Consider the following 20,306-nt stretch of genomic DNA (forward strand, 5'->3'; position numbering starts at 1 on the left):
TTTGCTTCAAAACCCAATCCTCTCTGATCTTTTCAAGAAAAGCTTGTTTCAATGCATTTTTTTTTTGCCCAAGCAGCTTCTTGTGCATGTCTGCTGTACTGCCTTTATAGCTCTACCTGAATGTAATTTTTAGTAGTGCTCTCACCCACTCAGATGTGGCTGTGATACAGCTATAGGCTCTAATCATCTGCTTTCTAGCCTTAGTAAAGGTATTTAGAAAGAAATTAAAGTACTGAAGTCAGGTGCTAAACTTCACAAAGCTAAACAGTAGTTCTTAAAAAATGTCCATATGGAAGTGTTCCATATGAATTAGGAAAAAAAATCAAGCGTTGTCAGTAGGGGGAAGAGATGGAGAAAGCAATTTCTGATCTGCTTTAGAAAATAATATGTCGGTTTCCAGTTTTGTTCACAGTGATGTATATAGCTTCTTGAACTGGGCTAATCTGAAAAAAGAAACAACAGTATGTTTTTACCTACAGAATTATTGCACTGCCAAAACGTTATACATATCAGATTCAGACAAGAGAAAGCACTTCATGTTATCCGTAAAAATGTTCTATGGCAATAGCGATGACATCGGTGTGTTCCTCAGTAAACGAATCAAAGTCATCTCCAAGCCTTCTAAAAAGAAACAGTCACTGAAAAATGCAGACTGTAAGTATTCCACAGTTCTTTTCTTTATGTAGCAATTCATTTTGCCTCCTACTCATTTTTTGTGTGTTCTGAGATTTTGACTACAACGTAAAATACAACAAAATTTTGAATGTTTTTTCTAATTTACTTTAGAACTGTACATGAATATATTTTGAAGTGTTCCAATATAGATTATAGTGTTGGGTTTTATGCAGTCACAATTGCTTAGTAAATATTAAAGGTCCACCCAAAAACTTTATTCTGAGGAGGAAATCCTTGTAAGCAAATGCATAAAGAATGCTCTATCTCAGCTTCCTAAGCTGTTGAATCCCTTAAGCTGCCTTGATCTGGTGCTTAGGATATTTTGACCAGTAGCAAAGAGGTAACTTTCATATCATGGTAGAGTGACACACATTACCCACACTGCGCCTCTTCACGTCACAGCCACCTTCTTCCTGTCTCATGCCATTTCATATTGTTTTTACTTCTAATATATTTTGCATGATCACTTTTAAGTAATTGGTTAAGAAATCTGTATGGTGATATTTCACCCAGATTTACTTGCTTACCATGATTTTTAACTAAAGATATCTCTGGTGCTAATGTACAATTGGGAGCATTTTTACTTTTTCTCCAAAGTTTTTTGCCTGCATTCCACTGGAGCACCTCAAGAGATGCCGTGTTGTTTTTTTTTGTTTTTTTTTTTTTTTTTTCTCTCTCTCTTCACTAGTGCTTTAAAAGGCTCTTCCATCTGTGTTGGGCTGGAACCCATTCACCTATGGAATGTGGATCTCGGGGCGCTAGCTTGCCACATGACTAAAGGCGGTCTGGTGCTGTGCAGTTCACGCCCGTGGGCTCAGAGTATGCACTGTTGACTTTGTATTCAGACAGATAGTGTTGATGGACAGTGAATATGAACCAAGCATCCTTCAGTAGTAAATATGAACCAAGTAAAAGAAATGTGCCTGTTTTCACGACAAAATGATAGTTGCTGAATTTTTTTAGGGGAGCAGACTTTGCCTTTCTCCCTATTGAGTGATAAGTAAGTTCAGATCTGAGAATTTCAGGTTGCATGGTTACAATTTTATACACTTGTATCTGTCTTCCTTTTAATTGATTGTCATTTGTAAGAATAGATTTTTTTATACTTCAAATGTGATGATCACTGAAAGTAATTTAAGTACTTCTCAAGGGTAAGCTAGAGCTTCTGCTCAATTAATCAATTGTTTGAAAGCTGTGAACAGAAGAAAAAAAATCATCTGGCAAGCACTGGCCAATTTGGCCAAGTGGCATGATTCTGTGAACTAGCATGCCTTTGGAGAACAGCCCCTGTGTGTTTCCCACTTGTAATTTTGTGACCGGTTTTGGTCTGTCACAAATATTTTGTAATCTAACTACTACGTGAGAATTATTTCTTGATTTCCACTATTTATTAGTTATTTATTGTATTTGTGACTTTTTCTTACTTTTCTTTGTACTAGCAAAGTAATTTTATAATCTGAAGTCTGTATGTATTCCTTGCAGTATGTATTGCATCAGGGACAAAAGTGGCACTATTTAATAGACTTCGATCCCAAACAGTTAGCACCCGATATTTGCACGTAGAAGGCGGTAATTTCCATGCCAGTTCACAACAGTGGGGAGCATTTTACATTCACCTCTGTAAGTAAAAATAAAGGAATATGTATTTTTAACTTCCCTCCCTCCATCCCCACAAAAAAAGTCCTGCATTTTTCTTCCTTATTAATTGCCCAAGCTCAGATTTGTTTTGTTACTGAGTGTGTATTTGATGTAATAGTGTGATATTAAATTTTCCTCTTATCAAGAAAAACATTTATTAAAACAAATAATGTGGAACTTCCTGTTTCGTGCAGTGGATGATGATGAATCAGAAGGAGAAGAATTCACAGTGAGAGACGGCTACATTCATTATGGGCAGACTGTCAAACTTGTATGCTCAGTTACTGGCATGGCACTCCCAAGACTGGTACAGTTTAATTTCTCCAGTGCTATAATTAATTTGTAGATGGTTAGTTAGTGTAATTGCATAGTTGGTTTTGCATTGTTTACAATTCTGGCTTTATATCTTTCCTTTTAGTAATATGTGCTTTATATGGAAAATGGCATTCATTTTAATAAAAGCATATTTTATCTTTATATCTGTGTATTAATTCTATAAGTAAAGAACAGCTTGTAAATTAAGCGCAGGGAATTTGAATTCAAAATTCAAACCTACTGAAGTAGGTTAATCTGCAAGCTGTCCTTAAGAAAATACAAGCCTATTTTAAAAACAGTAATGTAGGTCACAGTCTAGGAAAATACTTTCAATATCGAATAGATGAGTAAAAACTTTATAACCTGTAGGATGATGCATTTGTTGAGTTCAGCGCAGATTTTAAAATATTCTACTGATTAGAAACTAAAAGCAAACCAAAACCAAGTATGTACTTCTAAGGCTACATCATTATACCAGCATCTTGCAAAAACATTTTGGTCATTTACTAATGCTGTATTAAATATGTAACATTGGAACTACAACTAGAATGATTAAAAGAAATGAGAAACTTTCAACCATTTGTCACAGATAGAAAATTAGTTCTAAGAACTTAAGATTTGAGAACCAAGAAATCTTTTATTGATGGATACGTTGTTTATAAATAAATTTATAAATAATATATATATAAATAATATATAAATAAAATAATATATATAATATATAATATAAAAATAATATATATATATATATTAAAAATATATAAATAATAAATAAAAGTAATGTTGTTTATAAATAAATTTAAATAGAATTGCATTTTTTTCTCCTATTTCCTGCACCTAATGCCATCCCAAGTGGAATTTTTGACTAATACTAACCATGCTTCCTATGAGATCTTCTGTGAAGTTGTGGTTTGTCAGAGAGTTATGAATTTCATACAAGATTTTGCTAATTCCACTTTTAATTAGAAATGTTTTTTTTTTAAATATTCCAATATAAAACTAACCTTCTCTGCAGGTGTTTTTTTTACCCCCCTTCCCAGTGGTATCTTACTCTGATATTAGGACAAAATTTCTCATTATAGTCAAACTCAGCTAAAAAATAAGACTGCTTGTATTAAGTGCTATAAAATTATAATATAAATATATCTCAAAAAACAAAACAAAACAAACAACAAACAAACAAACAAAAAAACCACATCATGTTATTTGACACAAAAATCCAGACTTGTTTACTACTGGTCTGGTTCAGCACGTGAAAGTCAGTAAGAGGGATCTCATTTTATTTGTGGGCATCCTGTTAATGTTTTCTTCCTGCCTAAAATAGATGCCATCATTTATGAATCCAAAAACCTTATTTGTAGGTAGAAATAGATTTGCAGATTAAAACAAATCAGGCTGAAGGTTTCTGTTATGTTTGCTATTGAAAGCATTACAATTGTTGTCTTACCAGAGTCATTTGAAGGTGATGCAATTTCAAGGTAACTTGCAGACATTGCGTAAGTGGATGTGAGGAACCTTGAAGAAACAAGTTAACCTTGAAAATTATGTTGCTAATAATGCCATTTATTACCATTAGAAATCCCAGAGGACATGGCTGGCTTTCTAATTGTTGGTTTAGAAATTTCCAAGCACTATGGCTGCTGCTTCTGCTGATGTTGCATGACATGAAGTATTAGACTTTTTTTCTAGAAGTTGAGTTAAAATTCTGAGCTATACGTTTTCACTGTCTGTAAGGGAATAACTTAATTTTTATAAATGTAACAGATCTCAATTAAATTAGCATGTATTTTTGCACAGACCTGCCAGCTTGTAAGGAATGATTGTTTTTTGCAGTTTCCTTTCAGTGATATTTAATGACCAGCTGTTAAGATATACTATGATAGTTGTGTTTCCAAAACTGTACTTAAGGACATCTCAATACTTTTAAAGTAAATCCTTATTTTGAGCTGTTTTGGTTCATTAGCCAGTCTTCCATAATGTTCTTGATGCTATTGATGGTGGAAGCATGTGCTTCTGCAGACTGTTAATACCTGACCTATTGTTCTTTTGTATCAAGAAATGGAACAAAAGTAGATGTTGCTCAAGCCTGCACTTGTTTTTTGCTGTAAGAGTGGGGAAAAATGTAAAATATTTATGCATGCAACACATTGAAGCAGTAGTACTGAGTGTCACTTCAATACTGTATCCTGCAAAAGCATTAGGAATTATGAATCTGATGTTGGTATTAAAACAGGCAGCATGGAAACTTGAAAAATACAACCTTTCACTTCTTTTACTAATAGTACATATGTAATTGTCAAAGTAATGAAGTAAAGAGATTGTCCTAAACATATATGTACAATTTCATTCACAGATAATTCGAAAAGTAGATAAACAAACAGCGTTATTGGATGCAGATGATCCAGTATCGCAGCTCCATAAGTGTGCGTTTTACCTTAAAGACACTGAGAGAATGTATTTGTGCCTTTCCCAGGAGAGAATAATCCAGTTTCAAGTGAGTTTTTTAAACCTGTTTGAATAGATGAGAAGCATGGTTGCAGACTTTTCCCAAATATTCCCCAAATATGTATGAATGCCAGTTTCACAGTTGGTTTTGAATGAATCTAGTATTTTGTTTTGAAAAGACAGAGGATGGAAAGCACCACATTTTATCTTTCTCTTTCCAAAATGTTTTTTTTCTTTCCCTGTAACCTCTTCCATGCCTGTCTAGACAATGAATTTCTGTTTTTCTTCAGTGGAAGAAATGGAAACATAGTTAGAATACTGTGACTTAACAAGTTGACGTGCTAGTGGAGTTGCACCATTTATTTGTCTGCCCGCTTCTAGCTTACAGCAAATAGGACATAATAGAGTTCATCACAGTCATATCTCATGATATACTTAGCAGTGTTGCACTGTCTTGCTCTTGGCTAAGAGCATAAACACACAGACAGTTAAGGCAGTTGATCGTGGTAATTTGTAAAGCCATAGAAATTTGATTTGTCCCTAAGGAATGTAGCCATCTCTGTCTTCAATAATGTTTCTCCAGCAGGTGGAAAAAATATATACCTAATGAGCTACTTTAACAGGAACAAACCCCAAGGAATAGCTGTAAAAAGAAAAAAAAAAAAAAAGTGTGCAATTGTTCTGACAGCTCGCATAATATGCTAACAAACTGGGTTTAGTCTCGTGTATGTTAGCATGGTTTTAGCAGACTTTCAGCGTGGCAATTCCCATGAGAATAACAAGACTGCCATCATGCCATCAAGTTTAAGCCCATCTGAGTATTGCAACATACTCTTTAAAAATCCAGGGCAGCTCAAATAGCAAAGGGAGGAGTAAAGAGATAATGTTGTGCCTCAGGAAGATCGCCACAAGACTCAGGAATTTCTTAGGAGAAGAGCTCTGGCATCCAGAGTAAGAAAGGTAGAAGCAGGAAAGTGGAAAGTGAACTTTTTAAAGATTTCCCTTAATTTAAGGGAAGGGACCAGAAAGATTGGTAAAGGCTCAATTGAATTCTATCCTATGTGACCAGTGGAAAGAATATGAGGTGCTTTGTTCATATTTTCAGGAAACATTCACAAGTGGCCACATCTGTTGGTTCTTCCCCCAGTGGATAGCAGAGATAATATATCTATTAAAGTACTTTCTCATAAAGCAGAGTGGGTCTTTGTCAGGAAGAAGAGAAAGCAACGAAACAGGAATTGCAGTGACTTGGAATCAGCCTTGCTGTTTGATCTTTCTCAAACTACCCTGAGGGAAGGGCTGAATGAAGAAGCAACAACAGCTTCTGTGACAGCTGCCTCACTTCAATATCCTGGAAATGCCCAGGGGACTGCGGGGACATCCTAACACTCTACAGTTTATGCAACACTTGCAGAGCCCAGTCTGATAAGAGTTCTAAATTTTCCATGAGAGTAGAGCTGAGGTAAAAGGACAACCCACTCTTGCGATTTTTTTAGAGGAGTAGGTACCTGCTTTTTTTATTTGTTTAATAACATCTGTTAACTTGCACATCAGGCTGTTACCACTCTTTGGTAACTGAAATCAAGACAGAAGATAAACTCTTTCTGCCAGTGGCAGGAGAGACTACTTTATCCTGTTTTACCTCTTTCTTCCTTTGGACCAGAAGACCAAGATCAGTGAAAAAGGCATGTGTGGCATCTTTCACCTGCTGAGTATTGACTGCTGAATACAGTTCCTATAGCAAGAGTCTAGCCAGTCTGTGGTCACTGTGGGGAAAAAAACAAACACGCTTTAGGGTGACAGCTGTCATCAGTATAGAGAAACTAAAGGCTTAAAGCAGAAGGGCTATAGAAAGCTAGCAGTTCAGCATGAACCTACAAAAAAAAAAGGATTAAGGGCTACATCCCTGACTCTGCCTTTCAGAATCATTTTGTGGATGTTTAGTCCATCTCTTTGATTCCTTTTGACTTGTGTTTACCAGTCCTTGGAGAATTCTCTCCTTTATTAATGTTGCACAGTTCTTTGTTTCCCATCCTGTCTCCATGTGAACCCAGACAATTTGTGAGATACTAAGCATAGCTTTGAAGCATTTAAACCTTCTGGTGCCACCTGTTGAAAAAGTTAGGAAAGTTTAGGAGATGAAAGTTTAGGAAAGGAAAGTTTAGGGGAAAACACACACAAAAAGAGCCTGAGGGTTCAAATTGCCATACTTGAAAATGACAAAGACAAATGTTTCTCTTGTAGAGTAGTCTTCTGAGGATTTCTGTGACAGGAGGAGTAACATGTTCCTGAAATGATTCTTCAACATAGCAGGGTTCTCACAACAAATTCCGTGGCATTTTTCTCCCGTTTTTGAGTCAGGTCTGAAGGGACAAGTCAAGGATGCTGTACAGGCTCATTCATTTTTGATATCCTTGTTTTATTTGTTATGGGTTGAAGCATGTTAGTCCATTCTTGCCTATGGGAGTTGTAGTCTACCTGCATGGAAAATGGCTTGTCAAAACAGTATAATAGTTTCTCTTTCGAAGTTGGGCTAGTAATTTAGAAACATCATATATTTCTGATAAAAAAATCATTTGAGTCTTGAGCTGGGAAAGTTCTGTATTTCTACCCTCGCTGCAGGCTTTTCTTGAAAGCTATTTTCAGTGTTTTTTAGCCTGATCGTATCAGAATGAAGAGTCCACCCAAACTCAGCTTTGATCTCGACTTCCGTTCATCTGAACTGGGCAATTTGTGCTAGTTTATCTAATCTGTGGCGCTTATCTATGTTCTGAAGAGTAAAGTTGATGGTTATATACCTAGATGCACTTAAAGCTTTATGGAAGCGAACGGAATTTAGGTATTAAACTTAAAATTTCTCAGTCCATCTTTTTTTCTGTGTTAAACCTATGCACTATTGGTTGCTAGATAATGGCATTGTTTGGAGAGGCTGCTGCTGCCATAACAAAGTAGCATGACATAACCATTTGCAAGGTTGTCATTGCAGCTTCTCCCACGTCTCTGCACAAACACTGAAATACAAGCTTATTTTTTCCTTCATTTTGTGGGTGAACAACTTAAAATAAAAAATAAAAATTAAAAAAAAGTCTTGGCAATTGGCCAGGTAACATTCATGAAATGAAAAGTATTCCACGTCAGTCTGGCTGTTTTGGTCATTTTGTCATTAACACAAGGTCCTACTAAAATACACACTTTATTTGTTGTAGGTTTTGTTAATGGCTATTGAATAATGTTAAAACTTGAGAAGCTGAACTAAAATGAAACCTATTAAATAAATCCAACTCAAGAAGGTTGGAGATGTGGCTATATTATAGGTGAGAATTAAAATGTTCTCAGAAGTTTGCTTTTCTGCTAGGTTTGTTGAACTGTATGTGACGATTTCCCTAGTGCGTTTTGTTAGAGGAAAAACAGGAAAACGTGTTATTGAACTGATGGACACTGTTACCGACTGAGATACTTTTTAGCTCTATGATTGTCAAACAATTTTACAGATCAGTTTTCAAACTTTCTTTCTAAGGCCACTCCATGCCCAAAAGAACCAAATAAAGAAATGATTAATGACGGAGCTTCTTGGACAATCATTAGCACAGATAAAGCAGAGTACACATTTTATGAGGGGATGGGACCGGTCCATGCTCCAGTGACACCTGTGCCTGTTGTAGAAAGTCTTCAAGTAAGTGATTTATGTATTTACTTATTTTTATAAGCTCTTTCATGTGAGATTATTTCTGTCATGCTGATTTCACCTTCATAGCACCTTTGGAGGCTACTGTAGGAAAATATTCATGCTAGCTTTATAAGTTGTAAAATTGTTTTGTGTTGCAATAATTTTTCTCAGTTACATTTCAGAATACGTGAGCATATCCATCACAGGAATAATATTAATACTGTTCTGTACATTAAGGATTTTAGTTTTTAAAATACTATGATGGTGATATCCTTAGGTCTTTTGTTTATTTAGAAATTGATTTTGACTCTTAACACAGTTATTTATGCATCAAATGGAGGCAGACTGAAACCTTATTAAGAAATGAGCCACCCACTGTTGAAAAACGTGGTTTCCTAGCATGTTCTCAGAAAGATTCTTTTTTCTTTGTTTTCAAAGCCTTTTTCACTTTTTTATTTTAAGTGGTCATTATCCCTTCAGGATATCAAATTATTTGGCAGTATCTCTTTAGATGAGTTTACTTTACAATTCAGTTGTGTAGGTCTGTTTATTTCAGTTTCATCCAGCTAATAGAAACAGGATTGTTTGTAGTTCTTGTATATAATGTGAATTTGTTTTTTTGAGGGTCTTCTTGTCTTTGTTAATGTTTTTTGTGGGCTTTTTCTTTTCTGCTCACCCCCAATCCAGTTGAACGGTGGCGGGGATGTAGCAATGTTGGAACTTACAGGACAGAACTTCACTCCAAATTTACGTGTCTGGTTTGGGGATGTGGAAGCTGAAACCATGTACAGGTACTGTATTTCCTGCTGCTTTTGCAGTGCCTACATTTTACTGGATGCTTTCCATCGTGTATACTCATTAAGTGTTGGTATACCCACTTGACTCTCCTGTTTTTCAGATGTGCAGAGAGCATGCTATGCGTTGTTCCAGATATTTCTGCATTTCGAGAGGGATGGAGGTGGGTCCGTCAACCAGTCCAAGTTCCAGTAACTTTGGTCCGTAACGATGGCATAATTTACTCCACCAGCCTTACCTTCACATACACACCGGAACCAGGGCCACGACCGCACTGCAGTGCTGCTGGAGCAATCCTCAGAGCCAACTCTAGCCTCATGGCTTCCAGTGAAACAACTGCAAACAGCGAGGGAAGTTACACGAATGTCAGCACAAATCCAACCAACGTCACATCATCTACGGCAACTGTAGTTTCCTAACTACCGTTGTTTGTTTGGACTTTAACTGACTTTTAAGTGCTACATTCAAGAGAACTGAACAATTTTTGTGGTTTCATGGGAAAACACCTTTCCATTTTAGGTGATATTATTTTGAACCTTGTTACCTGCAAGTGCTGATCTTAATATAGAAGCCACAATAAAAAAAAATAGATCCGAAACATAAGAACTTTATTGAAAATCTATTTTTCAGCTGTTTTTTTTTAATGGGCAAGAAAAAAAAATGTGGCTGGGATACATGTTGAGCAAACTAGAAAACATGAACACAACATAGTTTTTATGGACCAAGGAACTTGTATAAGCTTTAGTATAAAAGGTACATTTTCACCATACCTTTTTTGTATCACAACATATAGTACACTTTTGTTACCAAATAGTTTATATTTTTTTTCCTCTGAGCTTTTGCTCTGAAGTATATTCAGGTTCCAAGCCTGACCATGCTTGTATAATCTAATTACCATACTCTTCCAGTTTTAAAAAAATATATATATTTTTGGTCTGTGGCTGGAACTGTTCCTTTTTTTAAACTGAAGTCTTGTGACTTTTTATGAACTGAAATTGTTTTTATTTCAGCAAGTAGAACCTTGTAAAGGCCAGCATATTTTTTTTAAGATTATATGAAGTCTGTGCAAAAGCTTTAAAAAATGCCTCTGCCTTGCCTGCAATACATGCAATGTATGTTAACTTTAGTGCTCTGTTTTCAGTCATTGTTAATAGTTATTTCTGTTTTCCTTTTTTAAAATATGTATTTATAGTGATAATTCTTGAGGTTCTAACATTACGTGAGTTTTTTTAGTGGCATCTGAAGCAGTCATGTTAATGATTGTTCGTGTCACAGGCATACGTTGGTGTTTTTGAAGGGTTGTTACTGGGTTACTCCCCCTCTCCTTTCACAGTCATTGCATCCGAAAATGTTTCAGGATCTGTTCAGGTTTTTCTAATCTTGTACATAATTTGTATTAAGTGTAAGTTAAATGTTTTATTTCAAAAGTGGAATGTTCCCGATAACTTCATTTGGCAGCATGTCTTCTGTCTTGTTGGCATGTAACTAAAATATCATGAGAAGTGTGTACTGCAAATGGGATTGGTAGGTGATGCCCTTCATCGCTGAGAATCGCAAAAAGCATGTTTTTCATCATACTGTTCCGTAAATTAGGCCAGACTTCAGTGTACCACTTGTATCAAGAACGTGCTTTCATTGTGAAGTGATCATCCCATAATAACTAGAAGTAAATTTTATTACTTGGAAATGGGCAAATAGAAAATCGCAAAAGCACTATGAAGATGTCAACTCCTCCCATCTTTGTTTCCTGTGGGTTTCTCTTTCCCTGCCAACAGCTTGTGCAACGTTCAAGTCTTCTCTCCATCATAAATCTAAGGCTCATTTGCACTTTGACTTTGTTGGTTGTTGTGTTTGTTTTTCATTTTGACTTTGCCATGTTTTATCCCTCCTTGTAGACCTGCCTGTTTCATTTGTATTTGAAAATATATTCCAGTAGTTCATTTGTAGTCACAGAACTAGGCATAGACTCATAGGGCAAGTTTTGATAGTGTGATCTTCCTCTTTAAAGCCAAAATACAAATGTTATGGTGTGTTCAGCCTTTTCTGTACCCTGAAGCATGAGCCACAACTACTGTGTAAATGTGAACCTGTGGCTTCCTACAGTGCATTGCTTTCAAGCTTACCTGTTGACCATTTTCACAGAGTTTTTATGTCTGACCACTTACTCCAGTTCCAACACCCACACCATTTTAAAGCATTGTCTGCACCATGTGTGTGTACTCTGACGCTCCATTCTACTCGTTTGCTTCAGTGCTCTGTTGTACATGTGAAAATGATGTGGTTAAAGGAAGAAATCTGTTGTAAAACGTATTTAGCTAAATAGTTTAAATCAGTGCCACTGTCCTTTTAAAACGTGCTTGTATTCTACCACAGGCCTTCATATTTGCTCTTCTGTGTTACGAAACTTATTCCCATGACATAGTCACAATGCTGGTTCTTAGCACTAGTGAATACTGCCTCACCTCATCTCTGTTCAGTGACCAAGGGCAGAATTCATTGTGGCCTTATCTCTGTTTTAAACTGTTTACTGGCATTTACTTGCAAATCTGTTTACTTGTGTATGTGCTATAAAACTTCATGTTAATCGTTTTGTGACAGGAATCATTTCAGCGTTTTTGTTCAAAGCACATAAGTATCTTACAGTACTGCTTAAATCAAGAGCCACAGATTTTCATCATTAATCAGAATGAAAATACATGATACATGTATCGGATTTAGGAGGCTATTCAAGAACAAACCATGATATACACACAGTAGGCAAACCATAACAAGCCTTTTAACCTTCAGAGAATATTTTAGATAGCTTTTCAGAACTTGACACCTGCTTTTATACTCATTATTTAAAAATTTTTACATATAAATGCAATACTTTTTTATATTCAGTTTCTTTATTTGCAATAATTTCGCCCAATAGATATATTATAATACTCCTTGACTTGTAAAGAACCTGATGTCTTAGCCTAATTTCTGCTGTTCTACACACTACAGCCTCGTGGGTGAAAAACAGATTATTGAGTTGTGCTTACAAGACTATTTTATACCCCATTTTTCCCTCGGGCTTGTGGCTCCGTTGTTGCCAGTAGTTATTTTGTAGTACAGAAATGGTCTTCCAAGTCCTTACTGTTGTTCAGATGTCCAGTTGTTCAGATATGTTATCTTCCTGAACCTTTTCCTGTGGGGTGTTATTGTTACATTTATTGGCCTTGTGAGCTGTTAACCAATTTTCATGATATTAACAATATCTCAGCATTTTGATAAAACTACTTTTAGAGTGTTTCGATATGAAACAGTTATAACTGTTCAAGTCTAGCTGTTAAGTCTGCTGTTAATTCTGTATACATAGAAATTGAGTCTGTGTTCAGAACGTTGTTATAGTTCCAACCGTAGGATGCAAAAGCAAATTAAGTGCTCAAATTTAGCTCTGCCTTTTCTTGTTTTCTTTTGTTTGGAACTGCATTTCAGAATTCAACACTAGCATAGTCTTTAATAACCTGCTGCTGATGTTTTTCCCTAATTATGTGCCCTGAGGGCATCCCACAACTGTGTTAATAATGATATTCTGTACTTCTTTTCATTGCACAGACTTGTAAGATCAGAATGGTTACCTGAAAAGACGTGAACTCCTGGCATAAATCTGTGAATTCCCCATAGACAAAATATTAATGCCAAGTGAAACAAAAGTCTATTGAAAGTAAGCTACCCACTTGTAGATTAAAAGTCTCCATAGAGGTGTCCATCTTGAAACTAGATGCTCTTCAATTATTAACCATATTATTTACTTTCTTTCAAAAGCAGCTGTGTTTATGAGTACTGAACAAATGTGTATACTTTCCTGTGCCAGACTTTTGACTTTGTTTTCAAGCACTGTACTGTGGGATTGAGTGGCAGCTTTGTTAGAAAAGAAGTATCTTAGGGTTTCTACTTAACCCTTTTAGGACTGAACAATTTCTTCCCCTTAGAAGCTGTAAGATAAACGAACAGTTCTGACCTTGTAAGCATTCTGTCTGTGTTCAACACTGCATTTGCCCCATACAGAGGTGCTATGCTAATCTCTTTTTTTAAAAATCCTGTAGCATGTGTATACATTCAGTCTTAAAAGGGTTATTTTTACAAACTGTGCACCTGTAAAGTTTCTTAGCAATAAGGTAGGAAAATGAGCAAGTTTATACCATAATTTTGTAGAATTAATTGCTCAGTTCCATATTTCATCAAGAAAAACCCTGCAATATGGGCAGTTTTGAGGATTAAATAAAAGTGAAATGTAAACCACATAAAAGTGTTTTTTTGTCAAGTGTACTGTGTGTGTGTATATGTGCATATAATATCAGGCTTCATTTTTTTTCTACAAGGCTAAAGATAAAATGCCATGTTACTGTTGATGTGACAAACATAACATCTGTACGATGATATATCATAAAAGTAGTTATGACTTGATCAGGTGTTGAACCTTGCCACGTTTTTGTGGGCTCTTTTCAATGTTAACCAAGGAATATGTTTGTTTCGGATGTTGGTTTTTTTTTTTGGTTGGTTGTTTTCTTTGCGCATGAACAGTGAGGTCATCTGTGGAACCAGAACAACACAAAAGAAGACCAAGCCCAGGAGTGGAAAAGTCATCACTAGTTGTGAGGCCATGCACGCTGGACTCCACTTACACGGGATATGGAATGTGCACCCAAAAAGCTGGTTTTCCAAACTAAATCTGTTTCATTATGGCTTGTACAATTGCTGGAGTTAGATAAGAAACTGTTTTTTTTTTTTTTCCAATAATGTAACAAAAAAGGTTCACTTTTTGATATTATTTATTAAATAAGAAAAAAATGAACTGTGTTTGTTTAACTTCAGCAGCTTTATTATTGCATCTAGTGTTCACCTGATCTGTTTTCATCCTTTTCTTACTTGCAGACTGCCCGATACTTATTTGTTAATGTGTGGAAATGCAGCAAGCTGGTTTGGTTTTTGTTTTGAGAAGATACTCTAGAAGGGTTACAAGGAATAACTAGAAAATACATTTTCCTTTAGCTTCCAAGCACATGATGGTTTAACAAAGCTTCTGAGACTTAGAAGGGAAGTGGGCACAACAGTGAGGGAACTTGGAATGGCAGAAACTTTCTGTTGTACTACCACTGGTTTTGTATTAGACTAGTAGAAAAACTACTAGTTAAATTGCTAGACTGCAAAGGGGCCATACGTGATTGTTAAGATGAGGAGAGAACAAGAAAAATGGATTTGAGAACATAAGTAGATCCTTTTGACTATAAAGAAACATTATGGATGCTTTTCTGAAACATCTGCGCAGGTAAATGCAATTCTTTAAGGCACAAAATGGGCAGAAATCTGGTCTGTTTGAAATAGGGACAGTATGGGCAGATTACCTTTCAAAATTATTTTAAAACCCTTGCAGTTCAGTGCTGGAATGATAAACTGACTTTTCTGGAAGACAAGAAATTAGATCTCTTCTGAGGTTTTGGTGAAGAGGACAATAGCTTGCTAAACTTCAACATTGGCATAATTGGAAGAAATGGTGTGGGATGGTGCTCGTTTTAGATTAATAAGTACAGATTTAAAAATGTGTTCATCTGAACCTTGGCGATTAGCTATGTAGGTAGTGTCAGTAGTACATCTTGTTAAAATCCAGGTTCGAGGTTTAAAAGGAGAATACCATGAAATTATTTGGCTAGAGGCAAGGATTCACGTGGAGGTTTATCTGGAATACGGCATTTCAAAGTTACAGGCCTGGGACAGGTAGGATTACCAAGCTGGGATGGGTAGTGTACCTCTCACAGTGCCCTGTTTAGATTGGTGGTGTGCCTTTCTGAGGAAGGTTAAAAGACAAACCAAAAAACCTTTATATGCTCAATTAGTTTGCCGATAAAGAATATTTCTTTCTGCTATCCAGTAGTGCGTGCTTAGCATGAGGCCAGAAGCTTGAGAAGGTACACATTATTTACTGTAAAATATTTTTGGTTTTAATATTAATTATGATAAAATCGGTTGAAGCCTTGCTTCTGTGTAGAAGAAAAATCGTGAGCTGCCTTCACACTCTGAAACAGAGGCGATGGTGTTCTGAGTTTGATGTCTTTCAGCTTCAGCATCTCTTGTTCTATGTGGAAAAGGATGGTTAAAAATTTGCTGTATTCTTCTCCGTTCACTATTGCCTTTGTATTTTAGTCTCACTTCTGTTGTTTTTCCAGATCCTTAATTAGTTTGCAGTTCTTCTCAGAAGGTGCAACTTTTGCTGCATAATTTAGGAGAAATGAGTCAGTGATGAAAGTGAGGTGAACTGTGGCTTTGGAGGTTGTCTGCCATCTCTCTGCTCTTTCTACTGCTGTGCTACAAGGAGGAAGAAATGTTAATTTGTTTTTTAAGCTGCTTGTAGGTATATTGAATAGAAATGAGATGTGCCCTTAATGATCTGCAGGATCTGAAGGTGATGCATGATTTGGATCCGTATAAGGGTGCTGCCTGTGAATCTTCCCTTGAATTTAGAAGTTCTTTGCTTATCATTCTCCATCTTTTAATTGTGTTTGCTGTCATAGTGCCCTCTCATCTATGTTCATTAAAACCTTACGTTTTCTCTCCTTTTAACTAAAATATTTCTGTTCCATTGGGTGGTTTGTCCACTGGGAAATTGCCGATTTCTGCCTCTACGAATCCCCCCTGCTGTGTTCCGCAGGAATGGTGGGACCTTGTGTCATTCCAGCTCCTTCCCCACCTTCCTCCCTCACTTGCTTTCTAGTGTAGCTTCTCATGAGTCACTTGGCGTGAGGCCTTCATCATATAAACGATGGCAGCTGCATTCATTCGTGTGTTGCTGTGTCGATGCATTAAAACTTCTACAATAAGCTGCAATCGATCCACTGGCCACCCTTAAAGAAGGAGGGGCTTTGTTAAACCCAGCCGTGCAGACCCTGTCATCAGGGTCTCAAGAACTTCATAGTTCTACTTGAATAATTTCAACACCTGTATTAGGGATGGAAGCACAGACCTACACCTACTGTGCTTTCTGCCAGGGGGTTGTCTGCTTTAACAGCCAGCTGGCCACAAAGATAGGGTTGGATCTATTGGATCTTGAAATCTGTGTTTAATTCTGTTTGGAGCCCAGTGACTTTTCGCTTTAGTGGGTTGATGCGTTTGAGAGTTTCTTCTTAATTTTGATATAATTGTATGTGATCTGTTCAGAGCCAATCCAGCCGAGGTAGCTGTGCCCTGGAATGGCAAGTGCTAAAAAGATCCTGGCATCCTCATTGGTGTGCTCACGGCACATGGCAAATACAACAGAAGTGGCTTCAACTTTTTTTTTGTTTGTTTGTTTGCTTTCCAAATAACTTTTCATGATACTTTGGTGTGTGTGTAGTTGCAGAGTTCAGTTCAGCATGAACTCTATTTCTTTACCTGCATAAATGTGTCCTGTGCCACACATAAAAATCCCCCAAAACATAAATGGTTCATTTGTTAGCATGTTAGCGGCCTCTGTCACCTATCATCCCCAGTATTTTGTTACTATAACATCTTAAATGCTGTCTTTTTCCTATAGTTGTACTTTTTCTGTTTGTTCTCAACTAGGCGTGCTTCAAATCCCATTTTGGCTCTCTCACTGCCAGCACTTTGTCTTTGTAGAGCCTGGGAGAGGGTGGGTAGACGATTCATGGTGACTGAATTTGTTGCCTCAAAGAACATAATTGGGGGATGTCAAAAATGTGTGAGTGAGACTCAGGAACATTATTGTGTTTGTTTTTTTTATTATTAGGGTAGGAAGTTGATTTTTTTTTTTTTATTAATGTGTTCATCTTGCTTCTAACAAGTTGTTTCTATCTTTTGCTTTTGAAAGCAAGTATTTTCAAGAAGGATTTGTAACATATTAACCGTCCTGTTGAATTTTTTTTGCGAGATTGAAAAAATGCATTGTGATTAAGTACAGGTGCTACAGTCTGGCAGCCTGCCTTAGTACAAAGCAGAATGCCATACGAAACCATTTTTTAACAAATCCTGAAAAAATATTAAATCTTGTTTTGACAAAGGAGGCAACTTGATCGAGTAGGACTTTGGTTTATCCTTTTTCCAAACGAATGCCTTCTTTCTGTGCCGTGCAGCTGAGTGGTAACACATTTCCGAGTAGTGTTCCAGGCTGATTAAATAATTTCTGAGGGGCCTGACATGGGCTAACCTCCGTGTGGCCGTGTATCTGCTCCGACCATCATCCCTTTGCCATTCATACTGCTTTCACTGCGTGCCTGGCTTCAAGGAGCCATCTGGAGTTCGGGCTCTGCCTGAAGTGATGAGCTCAGTGCGTGAGGCTGGTGTTGGGGTCGACTTGCCAATTTTGCACATTCAGAAGTTTCAGACACTTAAACCAATTTTTGTCAAGCAGTTCTACCTTAGAGGGGTAATAGATTTGTAAATCAAACAGCATGGTCTGAAAAAATGATTTATTCTTTATTTAACATACAGGTAAGGGTGATAAGGACAATCTGTTTCCTTATTTTGAGAGGAAAAATCCAATAGGTGAGTGTTTAAGCTTTCAAATACATATGCACTTCCTGACAACTGGCTCAGTTCTCAAGTTAAGAACAATTTTGTGCTATTCAGAGCAAAAATGTGGTGGGACTTTTAGTGTTGTTTTGCATTTCTGTCTTCAGATACCTTGATCTTCATCCGAGCTGTCCTAAAGAAAATGGGTTCAATCTTAAAAGTTATGATCCGGGTGTCTTTATGTCCTGGACTTCTTTGAAATATTGAGCTTGTGATGACAAATTTGGATAAAATTATGCTTTTCTACAACTTTTCACTGTCAGCTTATAGGTAAACTGATAGAAAACAACAACTACCAATAGAAATGTGTTAAATTAGAAAACAAAACAAAAATATCCTTTTCTTAGTTAGAATGGCAAAGCAGGAGGTTAGACTGGCTTAGTACCTGTATGTGATTATTTTCACAGTAAGAATATAGTTTAAGCATTTCAGCAGTCATAGCTTTTAAAAATTGTATGTCAATATTATCTCTTTGCAGCTGGTTCCTCCAGGTTTCCTCTTGAGGGAAGTTAGGAAATAAGGGTAGCATTGTGCCTTTCATCTGCTGGGATCTGAGAAAAGTTTATGAATCTGTTCCACCTTATGTTACAATCTAACTTCTCTTTCACTTGCCCTTTCAACCTGTTTTATCAAGCAATTTCTTTGCAGCTAGTCGTATTCAAGCGAACAGCAACAACATCAATGTTTATCCTGTTTTTCAATTAATACATCATTTATGTATCTACAAAAGTGTTCCTCTTTTTAAAATGTCTAACTGCTGGTCAGCTTGTGAAATGTGCTCTGTAAAAGTATGACGAGTTCAGTCCAAATCATTTTCCATGAGCCTGGTGCAGAAAATTCAGAGTCCCAATGCAATTATTGTCGTCCTGACGCAAAGGACTTAAGGACATTTGGCCAGGCCCCACGTGTGGGCTGAAGCAATGAGTTTAGACCTCAGTGAAACGTAAGTGGTGGCGAGTTATTACGTAAGAAGGAAGGAGAGAGGTAGCAGCAGATGGGAACACAAGTTTTTAAGCCAGATTGCTGGAAATTTCAGGGCTGATAGGAGTTATATGAGTCATAAGGGACCGAGTGTAGTGGATGCAGCCATTAAAATCTGAGAGTTACCTCTCATACAGGCAAGGACAGTACTTTGGCTTTTTTTTCCCCCTCCACTGGCCAGCAATGATGTTGGTTCAAACAGATGAGTGATGACAAATGAAACCCCTCTGCCAGTATCAGCTAAGGTGTCAGCTTGACACTCAGAGTTTACAAAACACTTTATTTTAAAGCCAAATAGTGAAAAATATGGGAAAATAAAATAATTTATCAGATAGTGATAATAATTGGTAATAACAATGTAATAAGCTGTTGGACACTAGCAGGATTAACAAACCATTGTTCTCTAGCAGTTCATTAATTGTCATGTGTAAAGAGTAAAGAAGCTCAGGTATAAAATATCAAATGATGTACCAGGTGGGTACTGGGAAAACTCAGGCATGTGCCATCCAAGTTGAGATCATCTTCAGTTTACCTAATCTTAACCAATTTGATGTGCTTTACTGTGCCCCATACAGCAAGTAAAAATATGTGGAATTGGGTTGAAAAAGAATCAGGTCTGCTTGACATACTTTGTATGAGAAGTTGGGATGCAAGTCCAGCTCTTGTATCCCACTGAAGTACAATAATTGTTGCTGTGGGGATTTATCATCCAAAACAAAACAAAACAAAAAACAAACAAGCAAACAAACAAAAACCATCTATTCCTGCTTTTTTCAATTTAATAACAGTTCGTAGTCATTGATTAAAACCTTGGACCAGCAAGGTTGTAAAGTCTGTGTTCCAGGTTCCATCTCTGGAACAGAGCAAATTGAGTTTTAAGTCCTTTTTCTAAAGCGGGATCAGGAATAACCTGATTCTCTCTCCTTTTAAACCACAAATTCTGTTTTGGACTGGAGAAGCTTTTTCCCTTGGGGGAAAATCTCCATCAAAAATTTTTTGATTAGGTGGTTAAATAGGAAACTTCCCAATGAACTCTCATTTCACCTAACTTCCCAGCTGAAGTTGGCTTGTAAAGTGCTCCAGTGCAGGAGCACTTTACAAGCCAACTTCAAACTGTATCTGCTGCCCAGAAGAACCCCCCTGGCTGCTGTTTGATCAAGAATATGTCGATAGCATGCTGGTTTTCTACCTGCTATCTTTGTAAGACCAGCTGAGATGGTCTTACTTGAATGGAGAGATGCAGGATTCTCAGCTTGGAGGC

At 36.8% G+C, this 20,306-nt stretch overlaps 1 protein-coding gene across 4 annotated transcripts in view; it reads left to right on the plus strand.

Annotated features, from left to right (window-relative positions):
* The window catches only part of RBPJ (recombination signal binding protein for immunoglobulin kappa J region), a 57,622-nt gene extending 43,811 nt beyond the window's left edge, over positions 1 to 13,811 (plus strand). For 3 of the 4 annotated variants that reach the window (XM_084517175.1, XM_084517176.1, XM_084517173.1), the window contains exons 5-11: positions 480 to 654; positions 2,158 to 2,295; positions 2,508 to 2,620; positions 4,982 to 5,122; positions 8,591 to 8,746; positions 9,428 to 9,531; positions 9,639 to 13,811. In XM_084517175.1, coding sequence (XP_084373301.1) covers positions 480 to 654; positions 2,158 to 2,295; positions 2,508 to 2,620; positions 4,982 to 5,122; positions 8,591 to 8,746; positions 9,428 to 9,531; positions 9,639 to 9,954 — 1,143 coding nt within the window. In that variant the 3' untranslated portion in view covers positions 9,955 to 13,811. The remainder of the gene's footprint in view (positions 1 to 479; positions 655 to 2,157; positions 2,296 to 2,507; positions 2,621 to 4,981; positions 5,123 to 8,590; positions 8,747 to 9,427; positions 9,532 to 9,638) is intronic. The other variant, XM_084517174.1, reaches the window with a different exon arrangement.
* The last annotated feature ends 6,495 nt before the right edge of the window (positions 13,812 to 20,306 follow it).

This window comes from Aythya ferina (assembly GCF_964211825.1).
Source record: "Aythya ferina genome assembly, chromosome: 4".
Classification (NCBI taxonomy): domain Eukaryota; kingdom Metazoa; phylum Chordata; class Aves; order Anseriformes; family Anatidae; genus Aythya; species Aythya ferina.